At 41.0% G+C, this 22,688-nt stretch overlaps 1 protein-coding gene across 1 annotated transcript; it reads left to right on the top strand.

The window, feature by feature from the left end:
• On the top strand, window positions 1-22,436 carry RNF13 (ring finger protein 13). The gene is made up of 10 exons (XM_027685420.1): window positions 1-82; window positions 5,017-5,144; window positions 7,968-8,048; window positions 10,053-10,178; window positions 11,414-11,501; window positions 13,297-13,387; window positions 13,841-13,946; window positions 15,818-15,911; window positions 19,386-19,466; window positions 20,974-22,436. Exons 2-10 carry the CDS (start codon window positions 5,031-5,033, stop codon window positions 21,333-21,335), a joined length of 1,143 nt encoding a protein of 380 aa, XP_027541221.1. The 5' UTR covers window positions 1-82; window positions 5,017-5,030; the 3' UTR covers window positions 21,336-22,436.
• The last annotated feature ends 252 nt before the right edge of the window (window positions 22,437-22,688 follow it).

Raw genomic sequence — 22,688 nt, 5'->3', positions numbered from 1 at the left:
AACTTCCGGCGCGGGCGCCGAGCGCACGGAAGGCGCCATGGCGTGGGCCTAGGCGGGGCCGGGCCGCGGGGCCGGGCCGCAGGTGAGTGCCGGGCCGGGCCAGGCCGGGCTGCGCCGCGCCGCAGGTGACCGCGGGGCCGGGCCGAGCCGAGCCGGGCCGTAGGTGAGCGCGGGGCCGGGCCGCAGGGCCGGGCCGCAGGGCCGGGCCGCAGGTAAGGACCGGGCCGGGCCGGGCCGTAGGTGAGCGCCGGGCCGGGCGGGGCCCCCAGGCCGCAGGTTTGCCCTAGGGCGCGGCCGCAGCGCCCCCCGGTCTCTCCCTGCCGCCGAGCGCCCGGAATGTGCAGTCGCTGAGCGCTCAGCGCTTCATTGCGCAGCGCTTATTTGCTTCCACCCTTGGAGTGGCGAGGCGGGGCGCGGTCCTCAGCGCGGCTCAGGCGGAGCCAGGGCTGGGATCGGCTGGAGCTGCCGTGGCCTCGGCGCTGCCCGACCCCGGGGGAGGGGGCGGAGGGGAAGCTGCTGGAGCGCTTCCCCAGCGTCGCCCCTGGCCCGGGGAAAGCTCGACCCTTGCTTGGGCGTTTCGCGTCTCAGCCCGGTGTGTGGTTCCTGAGGCTGGCTGTGCTCCGAGGTGCTGGCTGGTATTGCAGGATAACGAGTAGTGTGGACTCTGGCTGGCTGACAGCCAAATTCCTAGTGATAAGGTTAAAGTGAGTTGAGAGGAATTGTTCCTTCATCTTAACAGGTCTAACGCTGATTTTCCTTTGTGTGCATCAGTGTTCGGTTTTGCGAGAGGGGTGAGATGGAGATTTAGGTCAGTAGTGATGTGGTGGCATCAAAATGCAAAAAGTCAAAGATATGGGGGGTTTGAGGGATGTGAGTGACAGTTATTGGTATTAACTGTGTAGCTTAAGGAATTTTGGAAGGTGCAGCCCAGGCTACGGAACTACTTGGAATGTTGTCACTGGGTGTGCGTCAGGACAAAGTTTCTGTATGTTCATATGATTTTTGTTATTCCTGTAAGCATCATAATCCTGTTTGGCTTCAAATAGAGTTTAAGATTGTTTAATACAGATGTACAAGCTTGGGGTTTTTTCACAAGTAGGAGGGAAATGAGAGAGTTGAAGCACGTACATAACCATGTGGGCATGGGATTGCTTTGTGTTGTCTTCTGCTCTGAAACACATTTTGAGTTGATTGAGATACAAATGTGTGAAAATTTGATATCTATATGTAGTTTGTGCAGTCTGGTTTGTGGATATTTGCCAAAAGCCCCAATGTTCTTGTCTGTGTCTTGAGCCATGTAATTTCTTTGTGACCTCTGTCATAAGTGAGCTTAGTGTGTTTACTTCAGGGGTGTCTTGCTGCTCGTAGCTGTGGTCCAGCACACCCCACATTTGCCTGTCCATGTTTGTGCCCTGTTCAGTCCCTGACAGAGGAGTGCAGCACCTCAGGCTTTGGTTTGTGAGTTCTAGGATGCAGAGTGGGAAGAAATGCCCAAAGTTATTTACGGGCAACTTTGTACACACTGGAAAATCAGGTGTAAAGTGCTGAAGGTTACTGCAGAGTCAGGTTTAACTTTTGTTGTGTGGTTTATAGTGTAGCCCTTAATTCCATACACCTGTATTTTTGTATACTCTGAGCTGCTTGCCTCATCTGAGAGGGGGGTGCTTTCCAAAGTGCCATGGAATTTCAGGAATTGTAAGGCTTTTTGGCTTGTGCTCGAGGCAGTAGTTCCTGGGCCCAGAAGAACTTGTATGTCTGTAGCTTTGACAGGGAAGACTTCACTGTACATGCATGGTGTTGGCAAGGACCAATTTAATTCTGATATTTTCTAACCTTGCTTAATGCTCTTGTAGTGCTTTTCTCTCTGTTGTAAGGTATGTGCTGAATTTACTGTGTTGGTTAAAGTGCTGTGATAGCTTCAAGTGTATTGTTGCTTCTGTCATAGTAAAAATGGCTGTATTTTTCGAACAATGGTTCTTTTGTCCTTCCAGTTTCACCAGCGTCCTCCTTTTTTAGGGCAGGCTGATGAGAAAAGCTGGTAGGTCTTAATTTAGCAATAAAAATTCATTAATTTCGTAACTCATTACCAGTTCCTGTGACTGTAACTTCAGTTCCCATGAACCAGTTGAAAGTTTCACAAAGCATCATGTGTCTGAATGACCAAATCAGAATTGCGAGAACTGTTTTTGAAAATATCAGCTATTTCCTCCAAATAATAATAGTGAATTCTAATTCTCTTCATGTTAGTTTAAATCAAATCTGACTCTGATATTTGCTTTAATTAACATTGAGAACCTTACATCATGGGATGATGCTTTTTGCTTGAAAAGCCCACAAAGGATAGGACAGGAAGACAGGAATTCTTAGGTGTTTCTTGATTCTGAAAAAGAAAGCAGTAATGTTGGCTGTGATTTCTCTGCTAAGTCAACAGAAAATTTTCAGAATGGAATATCTACAGTCAAATGAAAACAAATCCACATGAAACCATTTCTATAAGAAGCTGCAATTTGGAGGTTTTCAGCAATCATACAAACCATTTGGATGGCCTCATTGAGTTTAATTATTTGGAAGTACTTTCAATTCCTCCAATTAAAGAAGTTAGAGGAGATCCAGGGGTTCTGATAATTATATTATTAAGCACATATTATTCACTTTTAAAACTTGTCCATGAATTATTTTACCTCTTACAGCAGTATTGGATCCCACGTATTTGTGTTGTTTTTTGTTGTGACTATTTTATGTTATTTCCAGTAGTCTCTTACTTTGAGACTGGAAGAATCTCAGACTTGATCCATCTGTGAACTGAGCAATTCTCTTACATCCAGCAGTGGAAGTGGTTAGATTTCCTGCAGAATGTGCTTGTTTGGTACTCGGGAGTTCAAGGTGTACTGAATCACATGTATTTGAATTCTGAATATTGAATTTTCTAGCTTGGTCACATTTAGGTGTGAGTATTTACAAGGGGAATAAGATGTTCTGTGCTTTCTGTGTTCTTAAGAGGCTGCCTGCCCCTTGTCATGCTGTAGCTAAGGCTGAGAGGAATCTGAAGTTCCTCTGTAGGCAGCTGATCACCGTGTGTCTCCAGCCTGGACTGTGCCTGGAGCAGCAGCACAGGGATGATGCTCAGTCCTGACTGTTGGTGCAGAGCAGAGGCCCCGTTCTGGGCTGTGTTGTGGCCTTTAGAAGAGAGACCTTGGAGGGAGGTTCCTCTTGGCTTCTGCTCCCTTGCAGCGACTGCCACTGTTCTCATGGGGCTGTTCTGGATGCCAGGGAATTTCTGGGAATTAATGATGATTTCTTACTCTGTCCCAAGGTAGTAAGGCTACTGGGGGAGGCTGAGATAGTGTAATTCTCCATTTCTATTCCATGCTCTAAAGAGTTTTTGTTGTTTAGATGGCCCTTGTTAAAGAAAACCAAAAAAGTAGTTGTTTAAGCACTAAAATTACCTCGGTTAGTAGTTTTGTTTTGAGTAAAATTTCTGTGTGAAAGAATTCTTTGATATTCTCTTTTTTGACCATGTTCTGCAGACAGAGGCAGTTGTCCATCCTGGTGGATCACAGTGCAGAATCCCTCTGAGTCTTTTCCCCCATGAGCTTGTGTTGCTGTAGCTGTCCCACTGACCTCTGTAGGATGGGCAGTTGTAGGAGCATGGCACAGGGATGAACACTAGTTGTTGTCTCTCGAGTTCCCTAAATGGAAGGACTGTTAATAAATGATCCAGAACATCTTATACTGGCAGTTTGGTGAAACTGCTTTGATGGGAGTTCTGCTTTGATGAATAAAGTTGATAGAATATGACATCTGTAAAGTTGTAGGAAAAAACAAACACTAGTTTAACTTTTTTAGGGGAAGAGGGGCATGGCATTAATCCATCCTGTATTTTGGGAATATCCAACAGGACAGATGCCTCTACATGTAGCTCATGGGAAATGGGGGAGAAGTTTGATGAGCATCTGGACAGGATTCTTTCCCAGCTCCACATCCTTCCTCTCTGGAAGTCTCCATCCCTTTGTCAGCCAACCATTCAGATTGCATTTCTTGATGGCATAGATTGAGGCTGAATCTCGCCCCCTCACCCAACTGCAACTGGTTTGGATGCTTGACTTTACGGTTTTGCTACTGGAATTGTTACCTCCCTGTGAGTGTGGACTATGGGACAGCCTTGTGTTTGTGTAAGAACCGAAAGCCCCACATTGGAGGAAATGCTTGTGGGCACGTGGTATTGAGCATTTGAAATGAAAGCTTAGCAGAAACACAATTTCTTACTACATTAAACATAATATTTAGTGGATTTTAGTTGCAAATTTGTGCCGTGTTGTTCATATGTTTGTGGATTATGGGAGCATAAGTTTGCAGGCCCTTACTCGCAAAGCAGAATTGACTTCCCTTTAAAGTCAGGAGCTGGGGAAGTGCATCTAAGCAAACTTCACAGAGTACTCGTGTCCTTGTTTTTAAAGGTCTCAAAAATGCACACACTTTGCAGGGGACCAGAGCTGCTGCCCAGAGCACATGTCATGTTGGAGCATCTCTGAGTTTCTCTGAAGTTGAAACAGGTGGTTTGTGTTTGTTACATGTTCGTCTCACACTTGCAAAAGCACTGTATATTTAGAATAAATGCTTTTAGTGTACTTACTCCAAGTATATGAGGTATTTTGCTGATTTAGATTTGTGCTGGAAGAAGGGAAGTTTAAAATGGAGAGTCTCTAAGGATGATTAATACAATGTGAATGTTCATCCCTTGCATTGCTGTATGGTGCCTAAAGCTTTTTGAAGTGCTGCTCTCACAACTTTGTGGTTTCTGCATGCAGTCCCTCCCATGGAGGTTACACATCTTGACAGAAGAGACTTCTATTCCAAAATAATGATATAACTTTAAGATGACTTGTTTCTCAAAAGTATATGTCAAATAACATTTTACATACTTCTCTGGCAAAGTGTTTACTTACCAAGAGAGCCCTGTAAAATGAAAGAGCAAAGGATTTGCTGTGTGCCTTGACTCTGGTTTTTTTCTTGCAGGTATTGAATAAAATATGCTGTTGTCAATAGGAATGCTGATGTTGTCTGCCACTCAGATATACACTATTGTGACTGTGCAGTTATTTGCTTTCCTGAATCTTTTACCTGTGGAGGCAGATATTTTAGCAGTAAGTATATTTTCTACATAGGTGAAATGTCTATGAAATCGAATCTTTTTAACTATGCTATTAATTTATCAGTTAATGCAATAAATATTATAGCATGTTGCTTGAAATGGAATTGCCTTAACAGTTTATTTCAATAAAAAATGAATTGTGCATTTTCAAACAACTTTGCAGATGATATGTGCTCAGGTACCATGACAGTGAAAGCACTTAATTCCCTTAGACATTTACAAAGTTCCACTCTGACCAGATGTTCTGTAGCGTGTTATAATCCAGTTAAAAGAATTCCGTGACTTGGCTTAGACAGCTGTTTAAGTTTTGGTTATGGATGCCATTTTGTACAGTAACTGGATGTAAATAAATAAAGTAGTCTTCTGTGGCTGGTATAATTCGTGTGTGTGCTGGAGGCCTTGTCAGGAAGGTTTTTTGTGAGTGCTACACCTAGACGTAGCTATTTTTTTAAATAGCTGAAAATATCTGCTAGCGTTCAGGAAAAAATTTGGGGGTGTGTAGAATTTCAGATCATCAGGCTGATAAACAGTATAATGAACATAGGTCAGTGGGAAAAGTTTTTGTTCTGCTATTTATTACCAGCGTGATATGTTGTGAAGTTTTAAGGAGGACGTTATAAATGTCTTTGTAGGATAGAGCTTAAGCTACTGAAATAATTAAAGCTAAGTACTGTAGGCTCTGTGTTCTCTGCTTATTCCAGTGATATGCAGAGGAGTTTTTAATACCATATCAACTTGGGAGAACAGTGACAAGCCCTTAAAGCCTAATTTTAAAATAAAAATTCTTAAAAGTTTATGGTAGCATGGGGTTGATGAACACTGAAGTATGTTATTTGGATCTTCAGATTGTTACTATTCTGTCAATACTTTTTGGAGGAAAAAAGTAAGGAAACAATGCAGATAGAAAATTGCTGAATTATAACACTGATGTGACCATTTTATTGTGAAATTTGAAACTGTTATTCTACTGTAAACATGATTTCCTATTCCCCTTTCCTCTGTCACCAAGCCCACACTTCCTCTTTTCAAAAAAACCTTGACTTTTACTCTTGCTTCTTCCTCTCTTATAAGGGTCATTTAAAACAAAACAAACAACCCCCCCAACTTCAAAAAAGAAAAATTGGGCATTTTGGAAGTTTAGTTTAATTTTTTCTATTTAAGCTTTTGTGTGCAGTATTCTAAAATGATTCCATATAAAAATGAAGTGTCTTTTATTCTTGGATGTTTGGAAGTGGCAGATTTATTCTGAGAATATCTTGAAGTAAGAAATGAAGACATGAAGTTGACTAAAACTACTGCACAGAGGAGCCAGTGGAATGCTCAGAAGAGAGAATGTTAGCAGTGTCACATGGCATTACTGGTGTACAGATCATTTACAATCTTGAGAGATTTCACAGTTTAATGATTACCCATTTGTTAGCAAAACTGGTCTAGTTTTGGGTCACTAAGGAAAGAAATTCTTCTATTCCCTTCTAATTTAAGAGTCTTTATGCTTCTGTGTTCTCACATAGCTGCAGCTTCAGATGAAGGATCATGTATGTGTAAAGTGCTGTTACATGCATTTGAGGCAGAATTGGTTATTTTATAAAAAAGGAGTGAAAATAAATAGGTTTGTGTCTGACTCTTGGCTTTAGCTGGGGCTTGCCAAGTAATTCAAACAAGAACTGGCAGTGGCACAAGCTCAGGAAGGATGTTTTGAAGAAGGTGGTGCACTGGTGCTCTGTGTGGTGGAAGGCCGGGAGGAGAGACTGGAGCACACTGATTACACAGAACAAGGAAGCTTCCTTGAAACTTGGCTCCATTCCTGCCTCTTTCCCCTCAATTTTGTTAGTCTGTGGGAAGAAACCTCCTTCAAAATGTTGCTCCTTTGGAAGAGTTCAGATAAATCACAGCAGTGTTTGTCTCTGAGCTATAGTTTGAGTTCTGGCTGGTAGAAAATGTCCCTCTGAAGCAAACATGATCCTTACTTGGCTGTTGTGTGTGACAGTGTGATGATACAATGAATAGACAAATGTTTCTGAGTCACTAAACCATTTAGTACAACTTATAACTGATGCACATTCAAGTCAGTTACTGTAGAGTTCACAACTTTTGCAGGAAATACTTGTTTTACTTTATATGAAAAAAATGTAGCATATTTTCAGTTTGCACCTTTTCCGGTATGACTTCTGTGTTGGTCAGGCATGGCATAGATGAACAAGGAAAGATGAAACAAAGCTTCCACAGATTTATATCTTTACAATATTCTTCTGTTTTGAAGTGAAAGCTCATAGTTATTATAAAACAAAACTGTAGAGATACTTTTCAGCTACTAACCTGAATGGATGGCAGGGAATTGGGAAGGGGTGGTGTATTCTTTGCCTACAACTTGTTGAAAGCTGTTCTTCCCTGTACACAAGTGAATTCATGGCAAAACACCTGCTATCACCATCCAATAAAAACTCTATACCTAAGCCCTCCAGCTCTTCAGATTTCTTATTCTTTGGTTTTTAGTTTCTGTTCTGCAAATATGATGGTATTTGAGTTTTAGACAGTAGAAAGAAAGATTTACTGTACAAGTAATTTAACAAAATATCTATTACTTTTGTATTTTGACAGCTAGATAAGAAAAGAATGATGTTGCTGGGTGAGTGGAAGACAAGTGGAATTAGCAGTTTTGTGATTTCATTGACATGGTCACAAGATGTCCTATGTCTGATAAATATTTTAATCTAAAAGAATGCAGTGTTGTTTATTTCTGTTTACACTTGCTAACTATTTCTGTCTTGTTGCAAACCTGATTTTATTTATTTGTTTGTTTGTTTGTTTCTCTTAGTACAACCTTGAAAATGGAACCCAGACTTTTGATGACCTACCTGCTAGATTTGGCTACAGACTACCAGCAGAAGGCTTGAAGGTGAAATAAATAAAAAATATATATATATAAATCCCCTGAATATATATCAAGAGAACTGTATCTGCTTACTCCCTGTAAACTAAAAAAGATAAGAGTTGCCTGTTCCTTCTGTGTGTGGTGTGTATGGCCCCAGACTGTGGCTCTGCAGCATTGGGGATGTTGCAGTGTTGTGAGTAACCACTATGCAAAAAACGAAGCTGGTGTGAAAGGCCAAGGGTGGATCACTCTTTAGTTGCGTGTTGCCCTTTTAATTGCAAAGGGGAATAAAGTGCTGTAACAATTCCTGTAACTCCAAATTCTCTGCAATTCCCCTCGAGCAGACTTCATTTCCATGCCCAGTGGGTGTTATCATGGGGAGAAGTGGTGTTAGAGCTGTATAACAGACGGTGATTAAGTGATTTACCCAAGTAGTGAGCCAATTGAATACATCAAAAATAGATATAAGGAGCTTTGATTTTAACCTTTTAAACTGTTAGACAGCTCTGTGTCTTATTTAAGGTAGGTGTCATCACCTGTGTAGAAGTAATAACAAGTTTAGTCCTGAATATTAGACTAAAACTTTTTCCTTTGCATTAAGATTTTAATTAGTTTAAAAAATGCTGTGATATCGGTTGCAATAGGATGAAAGTGGTATACTTTTTCAATGCTTTTAATTAAGATTTATTAGTATGCAAGTTGTAAAACACAGTCTGTCAGATTCTGTAATAGGCAGTGCCAAAGCATAAGTGTAGGTGCTGCTCAGTTAGATGGTTCCTCGATTAAAGACAGTTAAGAATGTATGGCAGATTTAAGGACAAGCCAGTCTTTGGCTGCTGTGGATGCATTTTGTGACCTGTAATGTGGTGTTGTGTGGTTTGTGTAAAACCCCTCTGGCGATTCAGTCAGTTCCTCACGGCCCAGTGTAGTTAAAGCAGAGTAAAGGCTTTGTGTGAAGCCAGGTACCCCGAGCAGTGTGTGCTGGATCAATTGGGGAACCTTGGGGACCCAATTCATCATTCCCTTGCAGCAGATCACTGTAGAATTTTCAGTTATTGCTTTTGATTGTTGCAGACTGTGTAATGTTGTGCCTGTCACCACAAACTTGGCAAAGAATATGTTGCTGGTGCAGCTTCTCTGCCAAAGGGGGTATTATTACGAAAACAAAATTACTCCAAACAAAAACGCTTCTCTTTGTTTCAGGTTAAACTTTATGAATAATATATATTTATGGATAAAGTGTAAGATTATATGTAAACAGTACATTTAAACTGACACTTCATGTATACACACTGTATACTGTATATGTTATATAAAATATGTATGTTTATATATAAACTGTGTATATAAACATATATTTAAACCGACAGTTAATATGTACACTTATATATATCACTTATTTTGTATAATTATTTCTATACAGGTGATGACATCTCTATTTGTCTAAAGTTGTCGGTGAAAACTGAGAGTTTAAGGATATATCTAGAACTGTAGCAATAATTTCTCGAGCCCATAGCAGTGCAGCTTCTAATGATCTTTATTTGCATAAAACACATTAGTTATAGTCTTATTTTCTGGCAATTCACCACTCAGGTGTTATAGAGAGCTGACCAAGGAAGCAAGCCCATTTTAGCAAAGGGAGAAGGGCCAGCTCCCCTCAGAGCTCAGGCAGTGGTGCATTGTACTTCTGGTTTCTTGATTGGTCTCCATATGTCTTACCATAATAGTTAACACTATATTAATGTATATGCCATCCTCTTTATGTGGAATTATACTGCAAAGTCTGAGTATGAGGTGATTAGAAAAACTCTATTTTCCTTATAACTTTCTAATTCTTTACAGACATAAAGATTCTGATGACTTAAAATAAATAGTCAGGGAAGTAGCAGAAATCTTACTGCAATATAGGATTAAGCTGATGATGAGAATTTGCTTAGCTATTGTATGAAAATGTGGTTTTATTCTTGTCCACCAACTCTTTTGTTAAGACAGAGAAAAGAAGCTCCTGTTTCTGTTCATGTTTTCTAGGGATTTCTAATAAATTCCAAACCAGAGAATGCGTGTGAGCCTATAGCCCCACCTCCCCTGAGAGACAACTCCTCTGGGGCTTTTATTGTGTTGATCCGAAGGCTGGAGTGCAACTTTGATGTCAAGGTAAGATTTTTTTAAATTGTTTTTTATTATTATTTCTTTTTTCCTCTCTCTTTCAAAGAATTTACTGGTACTTCAGAAAAATATCTACAGCTATCAGTAGGGTAGATACTGATACGAAGGGGAGGGAGAATTTTATTGCCCCCAGGCAGATAAAGCAGAGCTGATCAAGTCTGACCTACGACCGAACACCACCTTGTCAGCAGCATTGAGTGCCACGTCCAGTGTCAGTAAACACCTCCAGGGACAGTGACTCCATCACTTCCCTGGGCAGCCCCTTCCAGTATCTAACCACCCTTTCTGTGAAGAAATTCCTCGTGTCCAACCTAAATTTCCCCTGGTGCAACTTAAGACTCTGTCCACTGTTGCTGGTTGCCTGGGAGCAGAGCCTGACACCCACCTGCCTGCAACCTCCTGTCAGGCAGTTGTAGAGAATGGTCATCCCTGAGCCTCATCAGGGTCCCCCGTGAGCCACCTCTTCTCCAGACCAAACAACCCCAGCTGCCTCAGCTGCTCCTCACAGGACATGTGCTCCAGGCCCTCCAACAGCTTTGCTGCCCTTCTCGAGACCCACTCCAGTGCACTGATCTTTAAGGTCCCTTCCAACCTTCAACATTCTTGGATCTAAATGCTTTTTGCAGCTTGTGAGGGGTTTTTATACTGTGGTGGATGCAGTATCCAAGATGAATAGTTGTAATCTAAGTTTACGCTAGTGACAGCCACTGTAGTAAATGCCATTTACATGGATCTTGGGCTTTGCTTGTATTGGCAAAAATATGAGTATAGTTCAGAAACCTAACTAGTGCACAGGATGTTAATAGCTTTGTACTCCCTTAAAATTTTTGCCCTTTTCCATGAGAAAGCTTCTGATACCTGAGATTTCAGGTGAGATATTCCACATTTATCAAGTGGTAATTTCTAGATTACATTAGTGCCTTTATTTTCAATTATGATCAAATATTGTTTTTAACTACCTATAGCAAGTTTTTAACTCTATTTTTAGTATATATAAACACTACCTGCAGACAATATTGGTTTTCTGGAAAAATAACATAGTTACATGAGTATAAGAATAATGGTATGATTTTGCTTTGAAAGGAGACACTTGTTTTATAAGTGCAAATGATGTTGTATACATATTAATAACTTCCTGGAGGTGTACCTTGTCTCAGGGCACAGACAGGTTACTGTGTTTGGAAGCAGTAGTCTTTCCAATAAATATTTTGTGTGGCTTACAGGTTTTAAATGCCCAGAGAGCTGGATACAAGGCAGCTATAGTTCACAATGTTGATTCTGATGACCTCATAAGCATGGGATCCAACGACAGTAAGTACAGGTATCACTTCTTCTCTCCTGTTTGAAAAATCATTTCACCCACTGGCAAGAGCATCACCACCAAAGAGCCCTGAAAACCCCACCAGCACAAACCAACCAAAGAAAAAAACCCCCCCAAGAAACAAAACCAGAAACAACCCCTCCCTAAACAGAAATCCTCCTGCTTTTAACATTTAAAAATGGGAGATATTTGTATAAGAACATATATGTATACTTGTGTATTATTAGTGACATTGACTTTTACCTTCTCTGAGCATTTCTTCTGGTTTTCTTCCAAATTTTAGTTCAAGTGTTCTGGGTTAAATGGTTAAATCTGAGATTTATATGACTGATGTGGAAAATAGCTGATGTGTGGTTAATTAAGTAGAAATATAGGAGAAGTAGAAAAAATGCATTTGGAAGGAAATGAAACTTTAAAATACAGCTTTTTAGTATTTAGAATCACAGAACCATTTAGGTTGGGAAAGACCCTTGAGATCAAAGAGTCAAACTGTGATTGTTAGTGGTTCCATTTTGTTGTTGCACTGCTGGGTACGTTTTCCTGTTCCTCTGGACAAATGGATTCTAGTTTCATAGGAATACATATCATGTGTACTTATTTTCAGTTTTTCAGTTGGGAAAAGAATGTTTAGAGACCAGTGCATGATTTATTATTTGATTCTCATGATAGCTGTTCCAGTTTTGACCTTCATGAAGTGAATATGTTCAGAACATCTTGTAGTCTAGTCAAAATGTTGAGTTTGTTTTATGGTGTGTGGTTTTTGTCTATAGTGCTGCTGTGACTTTCTTTGTGACATTTCTTTATTTTGTCCAGTTTTTGAACATGCTCAGTATGGAACAAGAACATAAATGAGAGGAAAATAAATTCTTTCCCAGTGGAAACATCATTGAGTAAACTAGGAATGAACTCTCACAAACTAAATGGGATCTGAGTAACCCAGGCACTTATGTGAAAGTGGGTTTAATGAATTCTTAACCTGTGTGAATCTTATTGTCATGTTTCACTGAGAAATCAAAATGTAGAACAAGTCCACAACAAACACAGATCTGGAAGTGTGAGGTGACACTTGGGGACCTGACTGCTTTGATATAACCTGGTCTAAACTCAGGTTACTTTGAGCCTTAAATGTGAAGCAGTCGGGGGCAAATCAGTATAAGGTGAAGCTGAGGAGAAGGTTTTCTGGAATATGGGATTTATCTTTCAGTAATTTTTCATTTATTATTGCCTTCACTGGTAAGCAGAGAAGTAGAAGACAGTTTATCCAGTTTCTTGAGATTGAAATAAAGATGTGGGACTTGTTCATTTTCTTCTTTCTTTTTTTTGACTTCAACTGCAGTTGTTTCCAACATGTTTACTTATGTCTAGAGTGAAAAGGAGGGAAGACAGATTTATTAAAACTTACAGGACCAGATCACAAAATCATACAAGTTGTCAGAAATTCTGGAAATCAGTGGAGCTGTGTGACTTGTATCAATTCTCTGAGTAAAGAATGGTGTTCTGGTTAAACTTACTCTGATGATGACTTTCTTGTCAAAATATTTTGGTTTTATGCTCTCTTTAGTATTCCATTAGGAATTTTGATTTTTATACCCAAAATAAAGTCCTTAGAAATTGTTTAGGAAAAATAATAGCATTTGTACGATGTAAAGCTGTAGCATGCATGTACATTTGTCTGTATGTCACTATTCTAATATGTCTTCCTGTTGGGATAGTCTCATAATGCTAAGACTTCCCATAGAGTGTCCACATAATAATAGTTTTATTTTCCTGCTTTTTTGTATACAGTTGAAGTTTTAAAGAAGATTGACATTCCTTCTGTCTTTATTGGTGAGACGTCAGCCAATTCTCTTAAAGAAGAATTTACTTATGAAAAGGGGTAGGTTACCTAACGTGCAGCTGTGTTGTTCCTTGCATCAGGTCATTGCCTCTTTTGAATATTTATGGATTTAAAATAGAATTTTGTGATAACAGAGGCTAGAGGTATTCCGGGTAAAATCTTGTGCCTGAGAGCAACCCACAATGCTTTAGTAAATAAGAATGATTTCACTGTATCTTTTGATATCATGTTATTTTTTTTTTCATTCTGCTGTCAAAGCAGCTATGAGGTGGTTTTCCTGGTTGCTCTAGATTTATGATTGAGATCAGGAAGTAGTTTTAACTCCAAAAATGTCCTAAGAAACACTGTTTTATCCTTTTATTTAATTGACTTTACATTGTGTGGGTATTGGCTGAATTTTCTGTGTTGTTGTGCACAGATAAGATTCCTGTAGCATGTCTAGTGACAACCTTTTCTTTTTTTTAAAATCGTATTTATTCTTCCTCCCCACAGTGGCCATGTTGTGCTAATCCCAGAGTTCAGTCTTCCTTTGGAGTACTACTTAATCCCCTTCTTAATAATAGTAGGGATCTGTCTTATTCTCATCGTCATATTTATGGTAAGTTCCTTCTGTTAATAACATTTTTCTTTCAAACAGGTCGTCAGGGAGCTGTCACATAGAGAGGTTAAAGGAAGGGATGCAGTAAGGGAACAGGGAAGGCTGTGTGTACAGCACACACCTGTTCCATGCTTACCTGGAATCCTTTCGTTTCTTAGTAAAATAAAGAGGTGCAGAATTGTGTCAAAGGCATATCATGGGCCTTTTGGATGTTCTCTCTGCCCTGTGACTGCTTACAGGGAATTGTTCTCATTGCCACTCTTGCACTGCACAAGCCTTTGCCTTTTGGCCCCATGCAGGGTGACCTGTCCTTGTGCTCCTGTACACCCAGAGCATGTCCTGCTTTCCCAGACCTGATAATCATTAGTGCCACTGCTCAGTGGTGCAGGGCTCACTGGTTTGTGCTGCAGGGTAGTGAGCAGTGCAAGCACAGAGTACACATCTCACATACACTGCCTGTAGAAGTTCTCAGCTGGGACATCTCTCCTTGAAAAGGTAAGATAGCATAGCTGTGTATTATCTCAGAATACTCAGCATCCCACTTTTTGGAATCTCTGCCCAATTTATTATTTTACCTTTTAATAAAAATCAAGGAATGCATCAACTGTTCTATAAACACTTTCTTAAAATATTTTATTCTGTGTTAGTATTTTTTGCACTGCAAGTTATGTGTTTCACACAATCCTGGACACATTTGGCACAATCACAGTTGCAGCAGCTCTCTGAAAACAAAGCAGAATGCTAAAAAAAAATCACCCCTAAGTGATCAGAGTTTTTGATACAGTCTTTTACAGTATCTTTCTGGACAAAAGGTGTCCCTTGAAGCTCATGTGTACACAGTAGGGTGGGTGTGGGGAGGGTCTGGCTCAGGGAGCAGCAGTGAAGGGGTAACACATGAGCATACAGCTCATGGTTTAGCTGGGGTAAAAGAATCTGAACAAACAGTTTAGGTTCAAATGTCCTTCAAAAATATACAAATTTTATTTTACCAAAACTTGTTACTTATAAGAAATAATTGGTTGTGAAATCTATCAGTGCCTTGCAGGGATTCCTGAAGTGAGAGATATTCATGCTGTTTAGAATATTAATACTCTCCATGTTTGCATACCCACGGTGCAGATAGATGTAGAGTACCTCTGCAAATTTCAAAGGACTTGTAAGTGTGTACACTTTGGTTCAGGCCTTTGTTCATTTGTTTGCTTGCCATCATATTTGAAAAATGATGTCATATGTCACAGGTGCTGGAATCAGAAATCAAACAGAAATAGCATTAGGGACTATCAATCAAATGGAAATAGAACCTTTAATATGGTTATTTAGATAACTAAATAACTAATAATACTAAGCTATTTTAGTTATTTAGCTATCTTAGTATCGCATAGTGTAAAGTGTAACAATGGCTTCAAGTGTCCCCTTTACTCCTCCCCAAACTACTCCTGTAGATAATCTGAAAACACAATTCTGATGAATGTGGGAATAATCCTCTAAAACGTCTGTAATAGTCTAAATCTGTAAAGAAAACCAGTCAAACTTACTGAATTGTGTTTTGCTCTGTAATGTAGTTCCTGCTTTTCACACACCTCAGTAGAGGATTGCAGCAATAGCCATTATTTTATGTAGTATGGACATAACTTTTTCTTTCTTTCCTCTCCAAAAAAAGCTTGTGTATTCTCAGTTCCAAGTGCCCTGGTCATGGAGAACACCCTTTAGGCCTGTTTGATTTCTTCCTTGAGTTCAGGCAAGGGGAGAGGATTCAGTGTGAGCTGAAGTTCCCTTTTGACCAACTTACTGCAGAGCTTCATAAATCAAAACTTTTATTGTTCTTTTATTGTTTTAACTTACTGTTCATTTTGTCTTATGTCTGTTTCTAGATCACAAAATTCGTGCAAGACAGACACAGAGCAAGAAGGAATCGGCTTAGGAAGGATCAGCTTAAGAAACTTCCTGTACATAAGTTTAAGAAAGGCAAGTGGATCGTTCTTGGTATAACTAATTGAACCCTATTGTTTTTAACACCAAAACACTGTAAATCGGGGGGCTGTTAAGTTTTAGAGGTGATTCTGAGTACATTGAAATAGATAGTAGAGTTAGAATGAAAGCACACAAAAAGTTTGGCTTGATCCTGTTCTCACTGAAATAGAAGAGTTCTATCATTTCCTTAATGGAAGCAGAGCAGACTATGGGTGGGCATTAAAACATTGCATAATATACAGCAAAATCAGTACAGAAATTCCACAGAAGTTCCTTGTGGGGCTCCCATTGCCAGTGACCACAGCAATCAGTCACTGTGGTGCAGTATTTCCTTTATTTGGAACTCCCATCTGCAGTGTGCATCCAGCTCTGGGATCCTCAGCACAGCACAGATGTGGATCTGCTGGAGGGCATCCAGAGGAGGCCATGGAAGTGCTCTGGGGGTGATGCCCCTCTGCTCTGGAGCCAGGCTGGGAGAGCTGGGGTGTTCAGCTGGAGAAGAGAAGGCTGCAGGGAGACCTGAGAGCCCCTTGCAGGGCCTGAAGGGGCTGATAAGAAAGGTGGGGATAGACTTTTTACCATGGTCTCTTGCAGCAGGACAAGGGGCAATGGTTTTAAGCTAAAAGAGGGTGGATGCAGACTAGATATTAGGAAGAAACTTTTTACTGTGAGGGCAGTGAGACCATGGTACAAGTTGCCCAGAGAGGTTATGGCTGCCTCATCCCTGAAACATTCAGTTGGGTGGGGCTCTGAGCAGCCTGATCTGTGAAAGGTGTCCCTGCTCTTTGCAGAAGGGTGGAATAGGTGACCTTCCAGCTTAGACTATTCTATGATTCTGTAATTATTTGTCTGGAAACTGGTAAATATTAATGGCACATAAGTTGCCTGATGTTGTTGAGAGTATAGAAACAAAACTATCTTTTGGGAGGAATGCTCCTTTCACTTAATCACAATACTTCTGTGAGGGCAAGAGCAATTCAAATTTAATGCCAAAATAGTTGCTGTTGTGATTCTCTGTAGTGAATAAATTGATGCAAGATCTAATGACAAAGTTGAGCAATTAAGCTGTTACTTTATTCAGTGAAATAGAAAAGCTGCCTTAAGGCCCTATCTATTGTAGTCTACTCCTTAAAAGTAGGAAAAAATCTGCTACTTTTCTTCTCCATTTTGTTTTTATATTTGTTACCATTTTACCATCTGCTAGTCATTCACACAAGCTATTGCAAGGTGTAAGAAGAAAAGGTGGAGTTAAATGATTGATTACTACCTGGCATGTGTCAATAGGGAATGTATTTGCTGAGGCACAAAGACCAGGCCAGGGGATGTGCCTGGGTTCAAGGACAGAACTTTGCCCTTGATAAAGCCACCCTGCATTATTAATGACATTTTGCTGTCACTTTGTGCAGAGCAGATGTTCAGTTTGAGAGGATACAGTATTTGTGCAGTGTTACTCAGCCTCATAGAAAAAAAAAAAGTGTTTTCTTCTGCAGGGCCTACGGAGCCTTTCTCTAGTGACCTACTTCTATGGATTTGAAATTAACTCTTTAAAATTATGTTAAGCTCAAAGCACACATATATGTGTGGATAGGTAATTCCGTGTTCCTGAAAATATTTTTTTTAATTTATATGTGCCAAATAGTTAGAAGATAATTTTGCTTACTAAATACTCTTCATAGACAGTTTATTTAAGCAAGATACTTTATTTTGCAATAATGTCCATGCTTCCATTTCTCTTGATTCCCTTGGTGGTTTTGAGTCAGCTCCTAAGCTACAGGAACGGGAATTTGAGAAAAAGATGTCTGAAAAGTGTCACCTTCCAGCACTGCTCTCTGGGCTCCTTGGTGCCTTCCCCTATTGCACAGTGTGTAACCAGGGTGTGGGCACCCAGCACCACGTGTTGGGCAGATGAGTGCCCGTGTGATGGGATGGACAGTTGGCTCCATTACTGTGCAGTCCCTGACCATCCATGTCAGTCAGGTGATGGGAAGGTTGCTGGCACTGTGCTCCCAGCCCTGGGACGGGGAGAGGCAGGCTGGGCCAAGCTGGTTGTTTCTGGTGAAGTGGTTTGTGCACCTAAAGAACAATTCATGGTCAGGGCAGTGTGCAGCTGGAGCTTGTGTCTCCTGTGTGTATAACTGATACATTCCTTGGGGGCAATTTTGTAATGAGACAATACCAGTAACTCCTCCAGCCTGGGGAACTGCTTCCAACACCACCAGGAGCAGCTTCCACTTACCACCCCCCTCTGCTAATCCTCACTGCCCTTACTGACCAGGAGCAGTCATTTCACACCCAGAGCTTCTACGAATGGCTGTTCTACCAATGTCCACAGAGAGAGGATGTGCCATATTTCTTAATTCTAGAAACCAGTTTGCAAAGGTATTGCCTACCTTCCCTGTGACCCTGCTAGGTTTGATCCTGTTTGCTCGTTCTTTATATATCTTATCACTCATTAAGTGCCCCAACCTCTTATGGGCCCCTCTGGAAAGGGCAGTTTCCTCCCCTTCCATGGAACTCCTATGTACTTCCCAGAAAAGAATCCTGGTTGCAGAGGGGTAAGGGAGGCACCAAAAGGTTCAGGACTTTCTGTCTTTACCTGGAGAGATAGAGAGAGAGATGTCTGAATCCATGGATGTTGAGGCAAAGGGTTTAGGAACCAAACCTAAAACCTAAGTTCTGCTTGCAGCTGTTTGGTCTTGAGGCTTTGATGGGAGGCAGTGAAGGAATTCCTTATTTTCCTTTGCTTGTGTGTCCAGCTTTTGCTTTACCCATGGAACTGTCTTTTTCTCAAGGGTTTTCTGACTTTTTCCCTTCTGACCCTTTTCCCCATCCCTCGAATGGAGTGAGTGGCTGGGCTAAAGCCACCACAGGACAGGAGCAGCTTGGGAGGCCAGTGTCTTCAGGGAAAGGAAAAGAGCCATGGGAACTGATGGAAGGACCATGTTGTAAAGCCCTTGACAAAAAAATGGAGCAGGAATGCACTGACCTCTGAGAAGTGTCTCTCCTTTGGTCATATAACGTACCACAGCAGCTGTGTCAGTGCTGTCAGTGCTGGGTGTCCTGTCTGTCAAGTTTGAGTTACAAAACACTGAACTTCCCCCCGTGACCAGACTGTCATTCCTTATGATTCTTATTTTTTACCCAGTTCTATTTGTTGCTATTTTTCTGCCTTAAGTTTTGTCAATAACTAATTAATACCTGTATAGTAAAGTGAATCCTGTATTTTAAATCCTTTTATCTTACTTTCAATGAACATGAAAGAATATTATAGAGATAGCACTTCACACAGTTTAAAATGTTTTTATTATCCTAAAGTGGATGAGCTCTGGTCCCAAAGAGGTCAGAAGTCCAGGAGTAGCTCTGCAGCTGGCAGGAGCTGCCCTGCCTGGGCAGTAGGGAGCACTGGCTTGGATGAGGGTCTGCTGCAAGTCCTTTAAAGTCAAGCTGATTCTCACTTCTATGCTGTAGGAGATGAATATGATGTGTGTGCCATCTGCCTGGATGAATATGAGGATGGAGACAAGCTCAGGATCCTTCCATGCTCTCACGGTAAGCAGCTGTATTTTAGGTTTGTATTTGGATTAAAACAGCTCTGTAGAACACTGTCTAAAACCCACAGCAGATATGTTTAGTGAGTGATTTATAAAATTTCTTTTTGCTAATATGCAGGAATGTGCATGCAAAGTGGGAAAAGAGAAAGCTTGCTTTCTCCTTTTAAAAGCCAAAAGGCTAGCATTCCCACTTCGTATTTTTCCTTGGATGTATACATGAAAGAAAATTTGGGCTTGGCACTGCCCCTTAAATATCTGTATTTAATGTAATACTTTCTACATTAAAAAAAAAAATAGGCTTTCCCTTTCCCCAAGAGAAATAAACCATAAAACCTAATTGAGCTTTTGGTGATGGGGAGGTGTGGCTGGAGGGAGGGGTCTGTCCTGCAGCCTGTGTCCATGCAGACCCACTGCCTGACTGCACTTGGAGTTAGTGTTGGTGGGATATTTCCCCTGTGACAGTCTGTCTCAAATCCAGCCCACTGCAAAGGTGTACTTAGCAGTCAGGTCCATATCTATCCACAAGACAAGACTGCTTTTGATAAAAGCTCTCAAGAAAGATACAATTCACCCTTCCTAGCTTGGGACCCTCTCTCTGCCTCTCATTGGCAGTACAGTTTTGGCTGGGTACAGTTTTATCTGGTTTTTTTTCACTGAACTCCTGCTGTGAGCAGGCACTGTGACAGCAGTCACAGATATTGTTAACAAAGAGACAGCTGATGTTCCAGCCTTCCATACCCAGCCAGTGACAGGAGCTTTGTAGATCCACAGTGTAAAACCCATTTCAAACCAGCCTGACAAACAAGGAGTTCTCAGAAGAGAAAGAACAGGTCCACAGCATCTCTCCCAGTGGGGGACTGCAGAGGTAACTAAACTTGAACACCACCAACCACCACAAGTTCTTGTGGAGAACATGTTGCCAAACGTGCTTGACCACGTACTAAACCCAGCGTGCTGGCCTGTGTACATACAATCTCTCTGCCAGGTACAAGTCTCTGTTACTAAGCAGAGGTGGGGTTTTAATACCATAAGTAAGACACACACTTTTTTTTTTAAACACAGTATAGTTGCAGTACCAACTGCAGACCTAATTTAAAATCCACAAAATCGTGCAGTAACTTTATTTAATAACAAGGTGCTTTGATACATGTTGGTGTGGAGGTTAGAGGCATTGTGAGGATGGTGATGGTGGGCGTGCCTGCATCAGAGTGGTTAGAGTTCCTCAAGAAGCTTTAAAGTTTATCTCGTTAAATGTGGCCTGTTGCAGGGCTGCTCTCATTCACTCGGTAGAGAACACAAGTGTTCATTGCATATACCCATGTGGCTGAGTCCTGAATCCATCAGGTGTTTTGTACAGGCTGTGTGCCAGCAAACTTGGGAATAAAATTCTCTGTGTGAGTTACATTGTGAAATTGTCCCGTGTTACTGAACAGAAGCACAGTTTAGCAGGTTTCCCTGTCCTTTTCACTTGGATAATGATGTCCTCGTATTTCATTTCCTAACAGCATATCACTGCAAGTGTGTGGACCCCTGGCTGACAAAAACAAAGAAAACCTGCCCTGTGTGTAAGCAGAAGGTGGTCCCTTCCCAGGGGGACTCTGACTCGGAGACAGACAGCAGCCAGGAGGAGAACGAGGTGTCTGAGAACACTCCTCTGCTCAGACCTCTGGCCTCGGTCAGCACCCAGTCCTTCGGGGCTCTGTCAGAGTCCCACTCCCACCAGAACATGACCGAGTCCTCGGAGTACGAGGAGGATGACAATGACAATGACAGCAGCGACGCGGAGAGCGGCAGGAACGAGGAGAGTGTGGTGGTTCAGCTGCAGCCCAGTGAGGACAGGGAGTACAGAGTGGCAAACACTGTCTGAGACTACTAATGACCAATAGTGTATGAACAAAGGGGTTCTTAAGGCTATTTACAAACCTTTGCGTAGGGAATCTTTTAATCTGTAATCCATTTGGTTTCTTTGATAGGAGCAGCAGTTCGTGTAGTAGTACTCGGGTTAAATCATTACAGATAGATTTTATTTTTGATGCAGGTATTCAGTCACACATTCTGTCTTCTCAAAACCAACAGTTAAACTGGACTTCACAATGCTAATGAATAATGTTAATAGTTTATATCAATGGAAATATCACACAGACTCTAAATGTCTTTTGTTGAAACGGGATTTCTCTGGAAGTACTTTTATTTCCATGTTGTAGCTACAAATGGGTCGTTCTGAGAGCAATATTTATTACATGTAGGTATGTGTTACCCCTTAAGCCCAACAAAACCTGTATTTGCATGTTTGTATAGAGTTTTCCTAAGAACTGTCACCACTACTGAAAGGAAAATGTAGAACAGATCGATATTCTGTGTGCTGGTGTATCGAAACAGCAGAAGAAATTCCACTTCTGTCTCAAAGCAGCGATTCCAAATAATCCTTTGGAGTTTGCCACAGTAGCTGAGTTTTTAAGAAATTCCATTGAGCAATTCCCAGGTTAAGAAAACTTAGAATATATGTTTAGTTTTGAGCAATTCACAAGGTCAGGTCCACCATAAGCACATTAATTATCCCCCTTGCTACTACTTTGTTGTCTGGTTTCCAGTGAAGATGTGGGAATTGGGGGATGCCCAAGACAGAGATTTTGTTCCACACAGAAAAAGAGTTTTAGGTAAGTATTATATTGATCCTTGGCTCATATGCCTCTTATTAAGAGCATTTTATGCTACATTAGTCTGCTAAACTCTGTATATAAAAAATTGTTCTTTTCAAATACCTGATTTGAAAACAAGCGCTTACACCTGTCTCACAGAACTCAGTACTTACCAGTGTATCACAAAAAAGGTAAATTCTATATAATACCTCTGTAACTATGTAGAAAGTAAAACCATATACTCAACATGGAGATTTTTTTATATGGCCTTGACTAAGGAAAGCTTGAAAGAATGTTAATAAACACGTTTTCCACTTTAAATATCAAAAGGAGTTTATTGAACTTTGGCATTATTTGATTCTTCGTGGACTCTCTTACTTTTATGACTGAGGTTAAAGTGCTTTTGAAGATGCAGAACGTGTACAGTTGGGATCCCTGAGCAGACATTCCCCTGCATCGTGCTGTGAATCCCAGTACAAGGAGCTGCACTGACCAGTGCTGTGTGCAGGGGGCTGAGTTACAGAGGAAACTTTCTTTTTGTTCACTTGTAGCTTGAGGAGGAGTTTGGAGCAGCCTGGGTG

Source organism: Neopelma chrysocephalum, unplaced genomic scaffold, assembly GCF_003984885.1.
Source record: "Neopelma chrysocephalum unplaced genomic scaffold, ASM398488v2 Primary Assembly neopelma1_69, whole genome shotgun sequence".
In the NCBI taxonomy this organism is placed as follows: domain Eukaryota; kingdom Metazoa; phylum Chordata; class Aves; order Passeriformes; family Pipridae; genus Neopelma; species Neopelma chrysocephalum.
The sequence above is the reverse complement of the archived record's forward strand: the minus strand, read 5'-3'. Positions and strand labels throughout refer to the sequence as shown.

Bases quoted from the DNA above. Each gene is read 5' to 3' on its own strand.
- RNF13 (XM_027685420.1), top strand. From the start codon at position 5,031: ATGCTGTTGTCAATAGGAATGCTGATGTTGTCTGCCACTCAGATATAC. The intron at 5,145-7,967 runs GTAAGTATATTT...TGTTTCTCTTAG, and splicing joins TGGAGGCAGATATTTTAGCA to TACAACCTTGAAAATGGAAC. The intron at 13,388-13,840 runs GTAGGTTACCTA...TCCTCCCCACAG, and splicing joins GAATTTACTTATGAAAAGGG to TGGCCATGTTGTGCTAATCC.